This window comes from Anser anser, assembly GCF_964211835.1.
Source record: "Anser anser genome assembly, chromosome: 4".
NCBI lineage: Eukaryota > Metazoa > Chordata > Aves > Anseriformes > Anatidae > Anser > Anser anser.
In genome coordinates this window covers 42,509,833-42,525,708 of record NC_139724.1, presented here as the reverse complement: position 1 = coordinate 42,525,708, position 15,876 = coordinate 42,509,833, and the positions used below count along the sequence as shown (strand labels likewise).

The following is a 15,876-nucleotide window of genomic DNA, read 5'->3' as shown; positions in this document are numbered from 1 at the left end:
CGAGCGGGGCGGGGCGGGGCGGGGCGGGGCGGGAGGGCCGGGGCGCGATTTTTCAAAATGGAGGCGGCGGGGGGGGGGAGCGGCCGCCGGGCCCGCGAGCGAGCGGGGCTGGGCCGAGGCGGGCGGCGGCGGGCGGCGTGAGGGCGATGGGGAGCCGCGGCCGGCGCCCCGGGGACAGCTCCTAGCGGCAGCCGGGCGGGGAGAGCGGCCGGACGGGGCCGGACGGCGCCATGGCGACCTGCATCGGCGAGAGCATAGAGGTGGGCAGGCGGCCGCCATTTGCTGGGGGCGAGCCCCGGCTGCGGGGGGCGGTGGTGGCCACCCGGAGCCCCGAGGTAGCCCGGGCTGCGGCGGGGCCGCGCTGCGGTGAGGCCGAGGCGCTGCGTGGCGCTGCCATAGCAGCGGGAGCCGGGGGCGGGCGGCGGGAGGGGCGGCGGGAGGCGGCCGGGCGGCGGCAGTGCGGGCGCCCCGCGGGCAGGATGGTGCCGAGCGGGGCCGGCAGCGCCCTCCAGGTACCGCTCCGCCGGGACGGGGGGCAGCGGGGTGGGGGGGCTCCCCCGGGGGGCTCCCGGGTGGGAGAGGGGGGTTACGAAGGAGCGGGGTGCGAGTGACAGCGGTGCTGTTTGCCTTGCAGGATTTCAAGGTGGGGAACCTCCTGGGAAAGGGCTCTTTCGCTGGGGTCTACAGAGCGGTGTCCCTGAAAACCGGTCTGGAAGTGGCAATCAAAATGGTAAGGCAACCAGCCGAGGGAGTCTCGGCCTTCCTAGGGTCTCGACGAGGGCAGGTAGCAGCAGGCTGCGCGTTATGTCGTTGGGCATTTGTGCCTGGTCAGTTGTTTCTAGGTAACTGACGGTTAGATGAGAATTTCCTCCTGAAAGAGGCCGTACCAACAGAAAGACTCTATTGATAGCTAATAGAAACACTTATGTTCCTATTAAAAGAGCTTGAGCTGAAAGACTCACTTCTGGCTGGACATTCAGCCCTATAATTCTTATACAGAAACCTGCAGCCACAAAAACTTAATTTAGATTTCATCTGTCTGGAGAGGTCCTCAACACAGGTAAGAGCCTGAAGCCCTTTAACTTGTAACAGTCTTGAAAAATTTCCCTGACTGCCAGGTCAAACTGTTACGAAAGAAACTCATGTTTCACAGGTGTTTTGCTACATCTAATTATAGTTTATAATACTTCTGTTTGGCCACCTTCTTAATATCATCTGTACTTAGCTTATCTGCCTGACAAAATCAGCGTTAGATTTCTCTGCATAACTATTTCAGAAAGTTTTGCTATTAGTTTTAGTATTTAAAATATTCCCTCTTGTCTACTTTTGGACACTTGTATGTTCCTGTTTCTCTAACATACCTGCTCATGAAAAGCACCTAGTAGGCGATACTATGTGAAACCTTGTTTATATTTCAGTGGTTTCAGGCAAATGTATTATGCATTGAATATTTAGAATTTCAAGTTCACCTGAAACTAATCTGTGTAGTCAGTCTTGCAGTACTTGAAAAACATTGTGTTCTACTTTCAGATAGATAAAAAAGCCATGCACAAAGTTGGAATGGTACAGAGGGTTCAAAATGAGGTGAAAATACATTGTCAGCTAAAGCATCCTTCTATACTCGAGGTAAGAATCATGTTTTTTGTAGCAATAACAGTATATGTGACTTGCTGTATAGTCTACAAAATGTATTTTAATATTTTCATTATTTTATTTTCTAGCTTTATAACTATTTTGAAGATAGCAATTATGTGTACTTGATACTTGAGATGTGTCACAATGGTGAAATGAGCAGATACATAAAGAACAGAAAGAAACCCTTTTCAGAAGAAGAAGGTGAGATTTTTTTTCTATACAGCTTTCTTCTTTGCATTATCATGTTGGCTTATTCAATAAATTTAATTCTAGTGAAAGAATATTTACAACTGCTATCTATGAAACTGTATGGCTTGAAATTTTATGAGGAGTAATCTAGGGATGAATTACTACTATACACATATTCACTTGAATGTCTGCGTACTTTTTTATGTCATTTTATGCTAACTTGTGCTACTTTTCTTTTTTAAAAAAAAGACATCAATCTCTACCAAAAGCTAGGATTTTACACACCTAATTACTTCGAACTAGGGGTTAAAACTGGGAAATTCTGTAAAGGAAAACTAGCAATTGCATGTAAACAGCTATGTTTGCTTCACATTGTACCTCTTCACCTTGGTATTACTGCCTCATGTCACCAGTTAGAAAGCCTTCCAGATTCCAGTTCATCTCTGCAGTGTCGTTGGAAACATTTACTGTGTTTCGAGATGTGTGTAAATGAAAATGTAGTTAATTGTTTAAAAGATGTTTAAGGGTTGAGTTAGCAAGAAGTTCTGTATAAGGAGCAAGTATCCAGTTTCACGCTTAGTCTGGATTTCTTGAAGGACTGCAGCTGAGGAGAAATCCTGCTGTGGTTTTATCTCTACTTCTTATAGAAGTCAGTGAATTAAATAAAAATCCTATCTTACACTGACAGTGAGCTTTCAGTGTAATTTAAAAACTTTAAATTGGCTATATTATTCTTCTCAGTAGTGTCTCGAAGTCCTGCAAAAAAAAAAGTTGAATTGCATTTATGAGTTTACTCATGTTCTATTTTCTTATAGCTGTCAGTGAGAAGATTTCCATTAGGACATGGATCACTGAAAGGCTAAGTGGGACAGTGCAGTTCCAAAATAAATTTAAGGGACATGGAAGCATGCTGCTATGTGCAGTGTTTCAGGCTGCAGACAGACATACTGTTCTGTCTTCCACTGATCTGGGTTCAGTGGTTAATGCCTATGCCAGCTCCCAGAATTACCATGCTGATCTTTTTGTCCGGTTCTTCCAGTTTAGAAACTGATGGAGAAACAAGGAAACAAGTAATCTTATTCTGTGAAATTCCTAGATCACAGGACAGGACTAAAGGGGTGCTGTTACAGAGGCATCTGTTGAATTCAAGTCCACTCCAGCGAAAATAGTTCATCTGATGGTACCACAGGTCTGAAAGTTGAAAACCACTGGCTCAGATTTAAAGAAGTCTCTTCGTTTGAGAAGAGCTTTCTACTAATGTTTGTTGTCTTGCAGTGTTTGCCCTTTGCTAAGAAGAAGGACTGTAAATTCTTTGCTCTAGAAAGTGTGATTCTTAAGATTGCTGTAATTGCAACATCATAATAAATGATGCTGTTTCAGCCTGGATGAGGTTTTATTTCTAATGTAATAGAGCAGAAAGATTATCCGAACATCATGAACATAGAAGACCGAGAAATTGAAATACTGGTAGCCTTGAAGGCTTGCTATTGATAAACCATCCAAGTTGTCTGCAGTATTTTATAATCTGCATGTAGTAATGATGCTCGATTTCTCGTATTTGTTTCTGAAAGTGGGGAGTGCAACTTGAATTTTTAAGTTCTCAGAAACCTAATTGCTTAAGGAAGGACTGGAAATATTTTCAGTTTGCCTATATCTTACATGATTCAGTTATCAAAGAATCAAATGGATTAATGCATTACAGAACATTCTTTTATGGACTGTCCTAGAACATAGTCATACTGAATTGCTCCAAGCAAAAGAGCAGAAAGTTGTTCCAATCTCATTAGCATGATGCTGAACACCCTTGTAACATCCTCACTTTAAAAAAAAAAAAAGCAGGACCAATAGCAGACTGGAAAATGTTATTATTTTCAGGACTATGATTTCAATTATACTACTGAAGCATGTGTTTTTTTTGTATTTTTGACAGTCCGCCACTTCTTGCATCAAATTATCACGGGTATGCTGTATCTTCATTCTCATGGAATACTGCATCGGGACCTCACCCTTTCTAATCTCTTACTCACCAATAATATGAACGTCAAGATTGCTGATTTTGGACTAGCAACTCAGCTGAAAATGCCTCATGAAAAGCATTATACCATGTGTGGAACTCCAAACTACATTGCTCCAGAGATAGCCACAAGGAGTCCGCATGGACTTGAATCTGATGTATGGTCTTTGGGCTGCATGTTTTACACTCTTCTTATTGGAAAGCCGCCTTTTGACACTGACACAGTCAAGAACACACTGAATAAAGTGGTGTTAGCAGATTATGAAATGCCAGCCTTTTTATCAAGAGAGGCACAAGACCTCATACACAAATTACTTCGCAAAAATCCAGCAGATCGTTTGAGTCTTTCCTCTGTGTTGGATCATCCCTTTATGTCCAGGTGTAGGTCTACGCGGAGCAAAGATTCAGGAACTTCAGAAGATTCCATGGACAGTGGAAACGCTACCATCTCTACAACCTTTACAGGCTCTTCCAGCATCAGTACCAGTGGCTGCTTGAAGGAAAAGAAGAAGCTGTTAGTGGGGCAGCCGCTGCCAAATAAAATTACTTTTTTTCCTAAAAACAAGAATTCCAGTAACATTTCATCTGTAGATGGAAGCGGTTCTTTTCATCAGTGGGGAATTCAGGGAAAAGAAATCGGCGTAACTGGCAGGGGAAGAACCATGCAACCTGCTGAAGAGAGACCACATTCCCGCTACCTCCGAAGAGCCCACTCTTCAGATAGGTCTGGCGCATCCCATAGCCAGACTCAAGGAATATCAAATATTGTTGAGAGATGTCACTCAATGGAACTGCTTTCCAAGCCTAGAGCAGGAACAAGGGAAAACACAGAATGCTTTTCACCTGCAAGCAGCTATACTGATGTGGGAGAAATATTTAAGGAAAAGACTTCTGGTAGTTCTGGCTCTTTTGAAGGGCAAATGTCTCCACCTGTAAAAGATCAACCACAGTAAGAATCAGCTTTTATTAAGATGAAGTGTAGAGCTGTCCTGTGTTAAGTGAATGTTTTTTTTTCCTGGTACTAGACTGCAGTAAGTGCCAAAAGTGTCTCTGCTTATAGCTTGAATACAAATATAAAGAGGGTGATAATTGATGCTGTAGCTAATGTAGAGGTTTACCTTCCCACTACTCCATCATAAAGTTCATAGATGCAGCATGTCTACCAGCTGGATTGTAGCTTTTATTTATCCTGCTAATACTTTATTATTTACTTATATTCTCATGTGCAGCAAGGTGAATATTTCATTCCCCACAGTAACAGTAGTAGGGGACCCTTGCTAATTGCTCATTTTAGAAATACAGATTAGGGTAGAAGTCATTCAGAGTATGACTGCCAATGGATATACTTGCTGCTCTGGGGTTTTTCAGTTCATCTTTAACTATGCCTTATACCTAGACAAGATAAAAAGAAAAAAAAACTGTCGAAGTACAAGCTTAAGGATTATAAAATGAGCAATGCTTCCTGCACTTGGGGTAAAAACAAACAAAAAATACCTTAAAAGTTACCTGAAGCGAAGTTCTGTCCTTAGAAGTTTTGGATGAAAATCCTGGCTTCTTTCATCTTATCTGACAGGCTTTCCTAGCTCATGCGAACTAGCCCAGGTGTAAAATCTGCAAGGGATGCTAGGATGCTTGTGTGTGTTGGAGGCCTGAGCTTTGCTTCCTGTGCACTGCTGTGCAACAAAAATCCTTTGTTGTGATGATCTGTGCATACTCACAAGTTATTTTACTTTACTCTGCTGATGGGGGAAAAAAAAATAATAAAGAACATTTTCCTGTGTTTAATGTAAGGACTATTGCATATCCTAGTTCCTGCTTTCCCCTCTGTGTGAAGAAGTGGTAACTTCGTGTGTGGTTTCATTTGTTTTTCTTTTTGTAAAGTGTTTCAGACTTGATTCATGCTAAAAATTAGTGCTAACTTTTTATTACACTCGGAAATGGGTTTTTATGAATGCTACTTGTGAAAAGAGAAGCAAGTTCCTTGCTGTCTGCAGCTGCAAAATGCCGCCTGAATTTCTTAAACACTTTAAAGGTTGTGGTTTCTGCAGCTGCAACATCATAACTTTTGTTGTGCAAGTGTCTTTGATGTAATTTTGATTACATGTGTACTTTTATTTTGCAGCTCAGATTATCTCTGCCCAATGAAGCCCCACCTTGGTTTGTTAGAGCAGAAGTCCCAGGCTGAAACAATGCAGCAGTGGCTTGGAAGCATGCAAACAAATGGTGCGTTACTAAGCGATTGTGTATTTTTGCACTGCAGTTATAGTTGTCCTGTACCTGTTTCTGTTGTTTTTCTAAATTTAATTTCATTAAACTCATGATGAAAGCAATTGGCCAAGTTACTGTGATATTGGAGTAAAACGCTGGCATCCTAAGTATCAGTGGTTGGATGTTAACAGAAGCCACTGCAGACACAAGACTTCCTTTGTGAAGGAAAAGCATGGGAGACCCTAAACTGACTTGTCACTGCTAAAAATTGACAGAGCTATTGAATGAGGCAAAATTATTTCCAGCATCACTAGCCTGTGAAATCACTCTAAAGCAAGAGCTATGCCATTGATAATATTTTGTTCTCTCTTTTGGACTAAGCTGTAGTATTTTAATTTCCTGAGGTAGGAATTTCAGAAAGCTTTGTAGTTCTCCCCAAGCTGTTGAGTTGATACAATGAGTTACATGTAGCTGCCTTCAGAACAGTGAAGAAATTATATGTTGTATTTGCTTGGCTTCCTAAAGTAAGGTCATCTTTTTTTCAGTGTTTCAGCAAAAATAAATAAGGCCACAAAGAGGGAAATGCAGTTTTAGAACCTGCCCAAATTATTCACTTCTGACCTGAATCATTTATAAATATATATGTGACAGAAGATTGGCAGGTGACTCAAACTCTGTTAATTCAGTTGTGCAAATATGCCTTAAGAGAAAATGTGACCTCAGCGAATGAGAGAAAGATAATTAGGCTGCAGAAGGAGGGGTGGAGAAAAGGACAAAAGACACAGAAGGGAAGGAGGTGTTCTTTGTTGTGCATCATATTACAACATTTTCGAGTAATGTAATTCAATCATAGAGCAATCATAAATCCATTCTGTTCTCTTTTGTTCTGATATTACTGGACTCCTTTGTGTGTATAGGGAATTGGAATCATGACACATGGGCATGATGGAGTAATCCTACTTAATTTTTGGTCCCTCCTCAGCTGTTCTGCAACATGACAGGAGGAGTGCATTACTTGTTTGGGTGAGGGCCCTTTGATATTTAGGCTCTTGTTCAATGGCTTGAATATCAAAACTAGACAAGTGGTTATAAGAAGTTTAAATATAAAAATAGGTTGTTGTTTTGTTGTTTTTTTAAACAAGTGACTGGGAATAAAACACAGGTTTTGGAGTGTGCAGTTAACATTTGGAGCAATAAAACCTGGTTGATGTTAAAACACTAGTTAGCTAAGCTGAAACCTCAGTGAAACTTGGTGGTTATCTGAATGGCAACGAAACTGGCTTTCAACAGATCAATTCTTGGGGAAGTATATATTTGAATTAGTGTTTTGTTTAGCAGTGCTTTTGTGAGGTGATTTGATGCATGTTAAGACCAAAGGCTGTCATACCTGAGATATAGTAACATTTTCAGAATAAACACTGAAATTTTATAAGGGCTGATATTGATTGGTACCTAAGTCATAGTCTAACAATTTGGATTGACTATGGAAATCATTCTCTGTTTAAATAAGCCTTCTAACATATTATTTTGAAAAACTTTTTTTTTAAGTGACTTTTTCCCCCTTACTAAGGCTCTTTAAATTTCCAATGTACTTCTACAATGCTTTCAGGTCAGCTGAGACCACCTGCAGACCTTACTGGCAGCAGTAATGCACATGGAGGTTTCCAGTATCATCTGGATGTGCAGCAAGATGCATCAAGAAATGCATGGAACACCTTGAAAGACATCAGGAATCATGATGCATCCCTTGACATCCCTCCACATCCTTTAAACCAGAGAAACCCAAATAAATACATCTCTCAAGTTCTCTGCCAGTCTGAGAAAGTTCAGTCATCTTCGTGTGGCCTTTGGTCAACTACAGAACAAAACCAAGCATGGGGCAAGGAACCACCAGCACATCAGAAACCTACACTGAGAAGTATAGTGTTGCCTCTCAATGCTCACAGGCTAAAACCGATCAGGCAAAAAACAAAAAATGCAGTGGTATGTGTCGGTTCTCAGAATTAAAAACTTAATTTTTAAGTAGTGTGAATCTCTTTAAAAATCACTTGGAAAATCAGAAATGTTTGCTCTTCTAAAAATCTGTAATTAGATTATATGAATCTGTATTACTAGTGATTAAATTCAAAGTTATATCAATAAGATGCATCTTAGTTTTTCTGGATATGGAATACTGCAACCTGGTGGCTACTTGTTGCAAATGTTGACATTGCATTGCTTCTAGCTTACAAGCAAAGAAACTATACGTAGACATAAGAAATATTAAGTGCATATATACTTCCTATAGTTCTCAACATCTGCACTGCTTATCTGTATAAGGTACAAATTTAGACTTTAAATATTAAGGTTTTAACTACGTCCAATACACTGAATATTTTTTAAGAATCGGATAAATAACTGGATTAGAAATGAAAATAGTCTTGCTCTACAATACTTGGATGTTTTTCTATAGTGCTGTTTCATCCCTAACTCAAGGGTGAGGAAGAAAGCAAAAGAAATTCTGTTAATCCTTATGGCTCACGTGATTTTTCTGGTTGGTCTGTTGTTTCTGGTTCCTTCTGCTTTTTGTTCAGTTTTTTTTACAGTCCTGCTCACCTGTTCTCCCTTCCCCATTTCTTTTTCTAAAGAACATAATAGAGCCAACTGGTGTTAGATTGATTTGTCAGCTAACGAGCCACACCCTTGCTCACCTGGTTTATAACCTTGAGTCATGAAGAAGCACACTGTTTTAATAGCCCTGGCAGTAGAAGTTACTGTAAGAAGTATTTATCAGTTTGCACTATATTATAGAAATATTCTAGTCCTTATATTTTTAGAAAGCTGTGTTCATAAAACATTTGTAGGAAAAAATGTTAACTTATATTGCCAGAGAGTGAGGCTTTTTGGTCTAACTGTTTTAATTTATTTTAGGTGAGCATTCTAGATACTGGGGAAGTGTGTATGGAGTTTCTAAAAGAACACCATTCACAAGAATTTGTGAAAGAAGTTCTCAGAATATCTTGTGATGGAAATGTGGTGAGACTTCTCGATTTCTTTATTGTAATATTAAGTTCTTTCAGTTTTCTGTTATTTAAATGTTTATTAATTTTCATTTTAGCAATTATTTGCTATGATTTACTGTTATAAATTATTTGTTTAGAAATGCAATTAGCCATTGCAAATAGCCTCCTCCCCTGCACCCCCACCCCTGCTGTGGTACAGATGTAGGTAGCAAGCAATTATTTCACAGCAAGATTGGACTTGACTTAGAGAACAGTGAATAGAAAGTATTGCTGAAAACTGCAGCTGTTAAATAATTACTTAGTGGAATAGAACAGTTCATGGTATATTATGGTAATTAAACTGACTTATTTCCATATGACTTGCAAATGTAAACACAAGTTTTCCCTTTTTGTAGATTGCAGTTTATCATCCAAACGAAGGAAGAGGCTTCCTTCTTGATGACAGACCTCCTGCTCTTCCTGAAGACATCTGTATGTATAATTTTGACAACTTGCCAGGTAACATGACATTTATTTTGAAACTATGATGATTAATCTGATGCTTAAGTGAATCTTGTTTGAGACTTACTAGCTTTTACCTGCTACTCAGATAATCAGGAGGATAAAATGCTTTTCAAAATAAGATGAAAACTACAGTTTAGCTGGAGACTTTTCTGAAACTTGATGAGACGGAACCCACAGGTTTTAAGCCATTTTATATTGAAATTATAAGGAGTCACTTGCCTTCTTTACAATGTAGTTTAAACTGAGGCTTTCATATTCTGCACATTTTTTTACTTGCACACTGTTTTAATCAAATTTTAAAAAGCAACTTTAATTTGCATTTCGTAATACTTATTGCATGGGGTGAGAAGGGGAAAGATATATATTTGAAAGCATTAACAGTATTTAATGTAGACAAAAGAACAAACATAAGCCAACTACAAATTCTTAAAAGACAAGCAGACTGCTCTGCTAACTAGAGGTCAAAGACAAGTTTTACTTGAAGTCAGGAAACCAGCTGGACCATGTTATCTTTTTAAATGATGCATGCAGTGCTTTCCTCTATGTTGTTGAGGTTCTGAACTACACTAATAGAAGAAACAGCTACTGAAGATGTAAACTTTTTTCTAGAAAAAAAAAGTTAGTGGAAATTGAATTCAGTTTCTTTAAGTGTTTCTGTGAATTATTTAAATGTTATTTACAGCCTTCATCTGTAAAATCTGTAAAAAAAAAAAAAAAACTATTTTTTTCAAGCTGATATACAGTGTTTAATCTGACTGATAAATGTTTTAAAATATTTTTTTAGAAAAGTACTGGAAGAAATACCAGTATGCAGCCAAGTTTGTGCAGTTAGTAAGAACAAAAACCCCCAAAGTTACCTTCTACACAAGATATGCCAAGTGCATGTTAATGGAAAACTCACCCACTGCAGACGTTGAAGTTTGTTTTTATGATGGTATGTATTCGCTTTTGCAAGTGGTTATGTTATTAAAGCTGCACTAAAATATTGCCAAACAAAACTTAAGGTTGAAGAAAATACTAGAAACAAGACTTTGCCACTTAGCACTTTGCCACATTCTAGCACTCGCAAATGAATTTATTCATTAGTTTCTTTCTGCTATCTTCCTTCTTCAGGGAGTACATGACAGAAGTATTGCTAACCTATGCCTTGTTACCTTTCATGAATTCATTTCATTTCTTTGGATCTACTTTTGATAGTTAACCTACTTAGTGAAAGGTGTGTCCCTACATCAAGCTTTCCATTGTTAACTTGAGAAAGTGACTGTCTTCTCCAACTTTCTCTCCCTCATTAATCCAGACTGCACTGACTATTGTTTTCTCACTATAGACCACTGAAATAATTTGATTTGCCACATAGGTAGACATACACATAGAATTTATGATTTTAAGAACAATTTAGTAACAGTTCTGTGATTGTGTTGAACGCTTTTGAAAGAATGTGTATCTTTAAAACCATATTAAATACTAATAGATTGTATTTAACTGAATCTTGGCAGTGCTATTAGAGATGGCAATTTTGTCTCAGATTAATGTTTAGAAAGGCATTTGTCGATAGGTAATAAATGCATCATTCAACCTACGTAAGTAGTGATATTTGGTCAAAGAAAACATTCCACTAACATCACAGTCCCAATTTAAGTGGCATTTGTTTCTGCTAGATGCACAGAGCTCAACCAGGAGCAGTTCTATTGTAGTAATTCTTATGCCAGTGAGTCACATTTTAGTAGAGTACAATGTAATGGTGGGGATCTCTATTTCATAGATACTAGCACTTTATACAAATCAGACTAGAAAATCCTTTTTACAGGAGCAAAGATACACAAGACAGCTGGTATAACTCGTGTGATTGAAAAATCAGGGAAATCCTTCACTTTGAAAGGAGAAGGTGAAACAGGTTTGAAGAAGGAAATACAAGTATATATGGATCATGCGAATGAGGTAAATGGTTTTATATAGCCCTTTCAAATGCAAAGCAACCTTCTGAAGATTCATTCTTTCACAAATCTGCCTCAAATGTTGCTTTTCATGTTTTCCATTATGGTGATAAGAAGGATGGTGAAGTGCTTTTGGTAGTGGTGGGTTTTAGGATGATTTTTTTTTGAAAGAGCAAATATCAGTGTAGTAGTAACAGTGCCTCAAAGACTGTTAGAGGAAATTTTTTACTAGAGTGTAAAGCAGGTTTGCCTGCCTAGTGGGGGATTTAAACAGAACAGGCAGAGCTGCTTTATGTGATTTTTAAAGAGGCGACAACTGCCAGGTGTTTAACTGGTCTGCTTGCTATGCCTTCTCATGTTTCATGTCACCTAGTTAGCAGTCACAAGAGTAGTTATGGCCTTGAACTTGGGAAATGGTAAAAAAAAAAATTCCAATTCTGTCTTTTTGTTCTGTTTGCTGGAATAGAATTCAGGGGTCTGTTGTTCCCCTGTCTATTCCTGCTAAAAGAGGAGGAGCTGTGGTTATTACAAGTAATCCCTGATACGCTGAAGCTACTGGGGGTAACAGTAATATAGCTTTTTTAGTTGCCTTCATGGTACATGAATACAGCGATTATCGATATTCAATACCATTGGAAAAAAGCACTTCCATGTGTAGGCAGTCAAACCCTTCTCAGTTAAAAACTTTAACAAGCTCTTTCTAATTCCAGGGACATCGTATATGCCTTGCACTGGAATCTGCTATTTTGGAAGAAGAAAAAAGGAGTGAAAGCGTTCCGTTTTTTCCAATAATTGTTGGAAGGTAGTGTTTTCGCTAGTACATATTTACACACTTGCATATTCCTCCTAAGTAGCCTGTTGCAGCTAATGTTAGCAGAAGCCAGGGCTGTTTAGCAGAGGCTCATAGTCATTAGCAAGATAACCATCAACTTCATAACATGTATTAAAAATATTGTTTTGGACCTTCATACCCTTCTCTTGATACTAGGACAAAATACACTTGTGGGTTTAGACTAAACCAGGCTAACAAATAGCATGTGTAAAAACAAGTCTGCAGAAGACTAGTGTTCTCAAGTGCTTTGTACAGTCTGTGGTTAACTGAATGAAAAGCTAGGTCTCCTCACTTCTTACTTTAGACCCTTTCAGTAAGACCTCTTCACGTTTCTCTCGTTGTTTTTCCAGAAAACCTGGCAATACTGAATCGCCAAAGGCTCTAGTGCCTTCATTGTTGGACAATACAAACTGTTCAAAAGAAGTTATGGCACTGGATAAGAATATAGCTGCCAGTTCTATTCCAGTTCAAACTCCAAACTGTACTCCTGTAAGTACACAAGAACAAGTGGAGACTGCTGTCCAGCAGGAAATGAAATATTGCTATTTTATTTTCATATATTTGTATAGATGTATGCTTTCAACTGTTTGAGCATGCTGGCTAGAAATGTTTTTATTTTGACTTGAACTAACCTGAGATATCTGGAATTAAGATCATCTGAAAAGTCCATGTCCTCCAAAACGTTGTCAACTATGTCTCCTGGGAACATAGCTTGACAATTGCGTACTTGTGTTACGCAGAACTGTCTTGAATTTGGAGGGCTCTGTGTCCTCAGGCCTGTATATCAAACAGTAGTCACAAAAGATAGGAGCACTTGAGGCTAGCGATTTGAAATCAAATGTTAATTTAAAAAAAAAAAAGCTAAATGTAAACATATTTATACATGTAGCCAATAAGGCTTTTTGTGTGGTTTCATTTATTTGTTTCGAAGACCCACCAAGCTTCAATTGCTGCATCACAGTCCTGATAAAGCATTCCTAGCTGAATTAATTCTATTAGTCTTAGCACACTGAGTTTGTATGAGCTTCACTGCTGTGAATTGATGTGCACCCCTGTTCTTTGATTGTTTAGTGCATGTCCTTTATACAGAATCTGCCACTTTTCACTTGGCTGAAATGAAGCTAGTAACAAAAATTCCTTCGGGCTTCAGCACTAGTATTGATTTTCACACTGAGTTAATGTTAAGCTTCACCAGATTTCTAACTTAGTTTCAGCATTCAAACAATTTTCCTGAAGATGTGTAGGGTTTTCTGCCAATCAAACACAGAAAAATAGATTTTTTTTTAAGTAGGAAGTCTGCTTAGGGAAAGTCTTTCCTCTGTGAGTACAGGGAATCAGTGGAAAAACTGTTGTAATACAGCATGGAGGAAGTCATATGAAATCCTGTGGGCTTTTTACAACATAATGCTGTTAAATGAAGCTTAGAGGCTAAATCTTTCTGTATATAGCAAAAGATTAAGGAAAAAAAAGATGGTAATTAACCACTACAGTTAGTACATTATCTGTTGGCTTTAATACTAAGGCTGCTAATACCGTGCACTTCTGGGTTTTAGGTGGTGTCATATGAAAAGTCCACATTTATGACTAATGCTGCGGAAGCTACGTGCTCCTCCATTCATCAGACAGAATGCAGCCCAAATTCAGCCCAACTTGTAAAATCTGTCTTTGTGAAAAATGTTGGTTGGGCTTCGCAGGTAAGAAATGAATATCAAAATTCCAAATAAGCAGGTTAGGTAAATGCTATGGTGAACTACTTAAGCAGAAGAAACCCAAGTAATAGTTCACTACTTCAGTTCTATGCGTCACAAATTTCCTATGATTACTGCTGCCTATTTGAGTGCCTTCTGTCATGTAAATTTCCCTCGAAAAAAGTTGAAGCTGTTAGAATTTTAGCTGTTCATTAATGTAGCAGTAAAGGTGCTATGGTGAAATGTTTTTTAATGGAAATGTACCAGTACTGTGCAAGCTGACTGATTCTGCCAGTGCAGCAGGAAAAGTTGTTTTCTGATACACAACTGTTTCCTTGCTGCTTTTCTGTGGTACCAGATTTAGATTTAAAAAATGTTCTCTGGAATCCAGATAGAGAAATCATGCTATCCTAACAAACGAACAATTTAATTTATATTTAAACTTGTATATAGGTGTGAACTCAAACAAAATGGTCCTTCTATTTTATGTGCAGTAATTCTCTGAGTGGTTAATTAAAGACAATTCTTTAACTCACTGAAAAGGACACTAAATCTGAACACCTGAAACTTTAGGAACTCTGGTTCTTGAAACTGTAAGACTACTATTTACTAAACAGTAGTATACATATGATCAGTGAAAGAGTGGCCTAGATACCAAAGTGACTTCAACTCGGAAGAAGTTTCAGCTTCATTTAATAGGATAATTCTAGGTGTGCAATCTTGTGTTTTATGTCCACAAATGACACTGCAACTTGTCTTGTTAGCTGACCAGTGGAGCAGTATGGGTTCAGTTTAATGATGGATCCCAACTGGTAGCCCAAGCAGGTGTTTCTTCTATCACTTACACCTCTCCGGATGGCCAGACAACTAGGTGAGTCTTGTTACTGCCATAAAAATAGCTCAGTCTGCTGTCACTTTAAGACTCTTTAACCTAAGGTAAACTTCATAGCTGCTGTTCTTTTTTTATGACTATTAAAACTTACATTAAAACTATTTAAGAATGTGTATGTCCCAAATTCATATACTAAATATATGATCAAACAACTGTTTTTTCATGTTTGAGTATAACATACCTATAAACAATAACTTTAAAGTAATTATAATGTAGTAATTTAAAGATAAAATAATCCGGTGGTTAACATATTTACAGATGAGTTTTTAAATACTTATACTGCCCTGAAGTAAAGTAATTTATTGCAAGCATCTAAACTTTGTATTCTTATTTACCTTTGTAGGTATGGAGAAAATGATAAGTTGCCAGAATATATCAAGGAGAAGCTGCACTGTCTGTCTTCTATTCTTGTGATGTTTACCAATCCAGCTGGTCCTCACTGATAAAAGCAAAGCAGGTGTTGGGGCACAAGAGCTTAAACTCACTCACTGATATTAAAGCAACTGATTTTATTCAGCTTATCCAGAAATCCTTCCAAAAATTGGTTTTAAAAAAATAGGAAAGGAAGGGTTGTTGTTTATGTAGCAAATTGCTTGTAAAGTACCTTACAAAACATGTTTTTCCTCAAAATGATGGATAAACTTGCTCAAGCAAGATCTTGAGCAACTCAGTTCTAAATGACCTCAACATTTTGGAAATCTGAATCTATTGTATTTTTTCTTTCCCCACTGCTTACTCAAGTGCTAAAGATCAAGGAAAATGCATCTGTGCTGTTGAAGTGTTTGTATTTGTAAATAACTTGTATTTTTATGTCTTACAAGTAATATATGTAAATATGTACATGTTTTGTAACTTTTTTATTTTTGTAGCAGCAGCTTTTAACTTCCCTGCACAAGCATTTTATACCAAAAAAAAAATAAATGCAGTGGTAATTGTCTAGATCTATTTGTTTGGTATTCAAGTTCAGAGAGCCTTTTC

The 15,876-nt window shown here is 38.3% G+C and overlaps 1 protein-coding gene across 2 annotated transcripts; it reads left to right on the top strand.

The window, feature by feature from the left end:
- Positions 1-64: 64 nt before the first annotated feature.
- On the top strand, positions 65-15,836 carry PLK4 (polo like kinase 4). 2 transcript variants are annotated; one of them, XM_083833684.1, is made up of 16 exons: positions 65-260; positions 635-730; positions 1,531-1,626; positions 1,722-1,836; positions 3,755-4,787; positions 5,961-6,061; positions 7,656-8,029; positions 8,957-9,061; positions 9,444-9,546; positions 10,337-10,486; positions 11,360-11,490; positions 12,197-12,288; positions 12,669-12,807; positions 13,872-14,012; positions 14,771-14,877; positions 15,242-15,836. In XM_083833684.1, the coding sequence occupies exons 1-16, from the start codon at positions 231-233 to the stop codon at positions 15,339-15,341; spliced, it is 2,913 nt and encodes a 970-aa protein (XP_083689810.1). In that variant the 5' UTR covers positions 65-230; the 3' UTR covers positions 15,342-15,836. The 2 variants fall into 2 exon arrangements, with proteins under 2 accessions (XP_083689810.1, XP_083689809.1); XM_083833683.1 differs by lacking the exon at positions 65-260 and adding an exon at positions 338-512.
- The last annotated feature ends 40 nt before the right edge of the window (positions 15,837-15,876 follow it).

What these genes read in the sequence shown, in the direction of transcription:
- PLK4 (XM_083833683.1), top strand. Translation starts at nt 480, where the DNA reads ATGGTGCCGAGCGGGGCCGGCAGCGCCCTCCAG. An exon ending in ACCCTTTTCAGAAGAAGAAG is followed by an intron (nt 1,837 to 3,754) that starts GTGAGATTTTTT and finishes TATTTTTGACAG; the next exon opens with TCCGCCACTTCTTGCATCAA. An exon ending in TAATTTTGACAACTTGCCAG is followed by an intron (nt 9,547 to 10,336) that starts GTAACATGACAT and finishes ATATTTTTTTAG; the next exon opens with AAAAGTACTGGAAGAAATAC.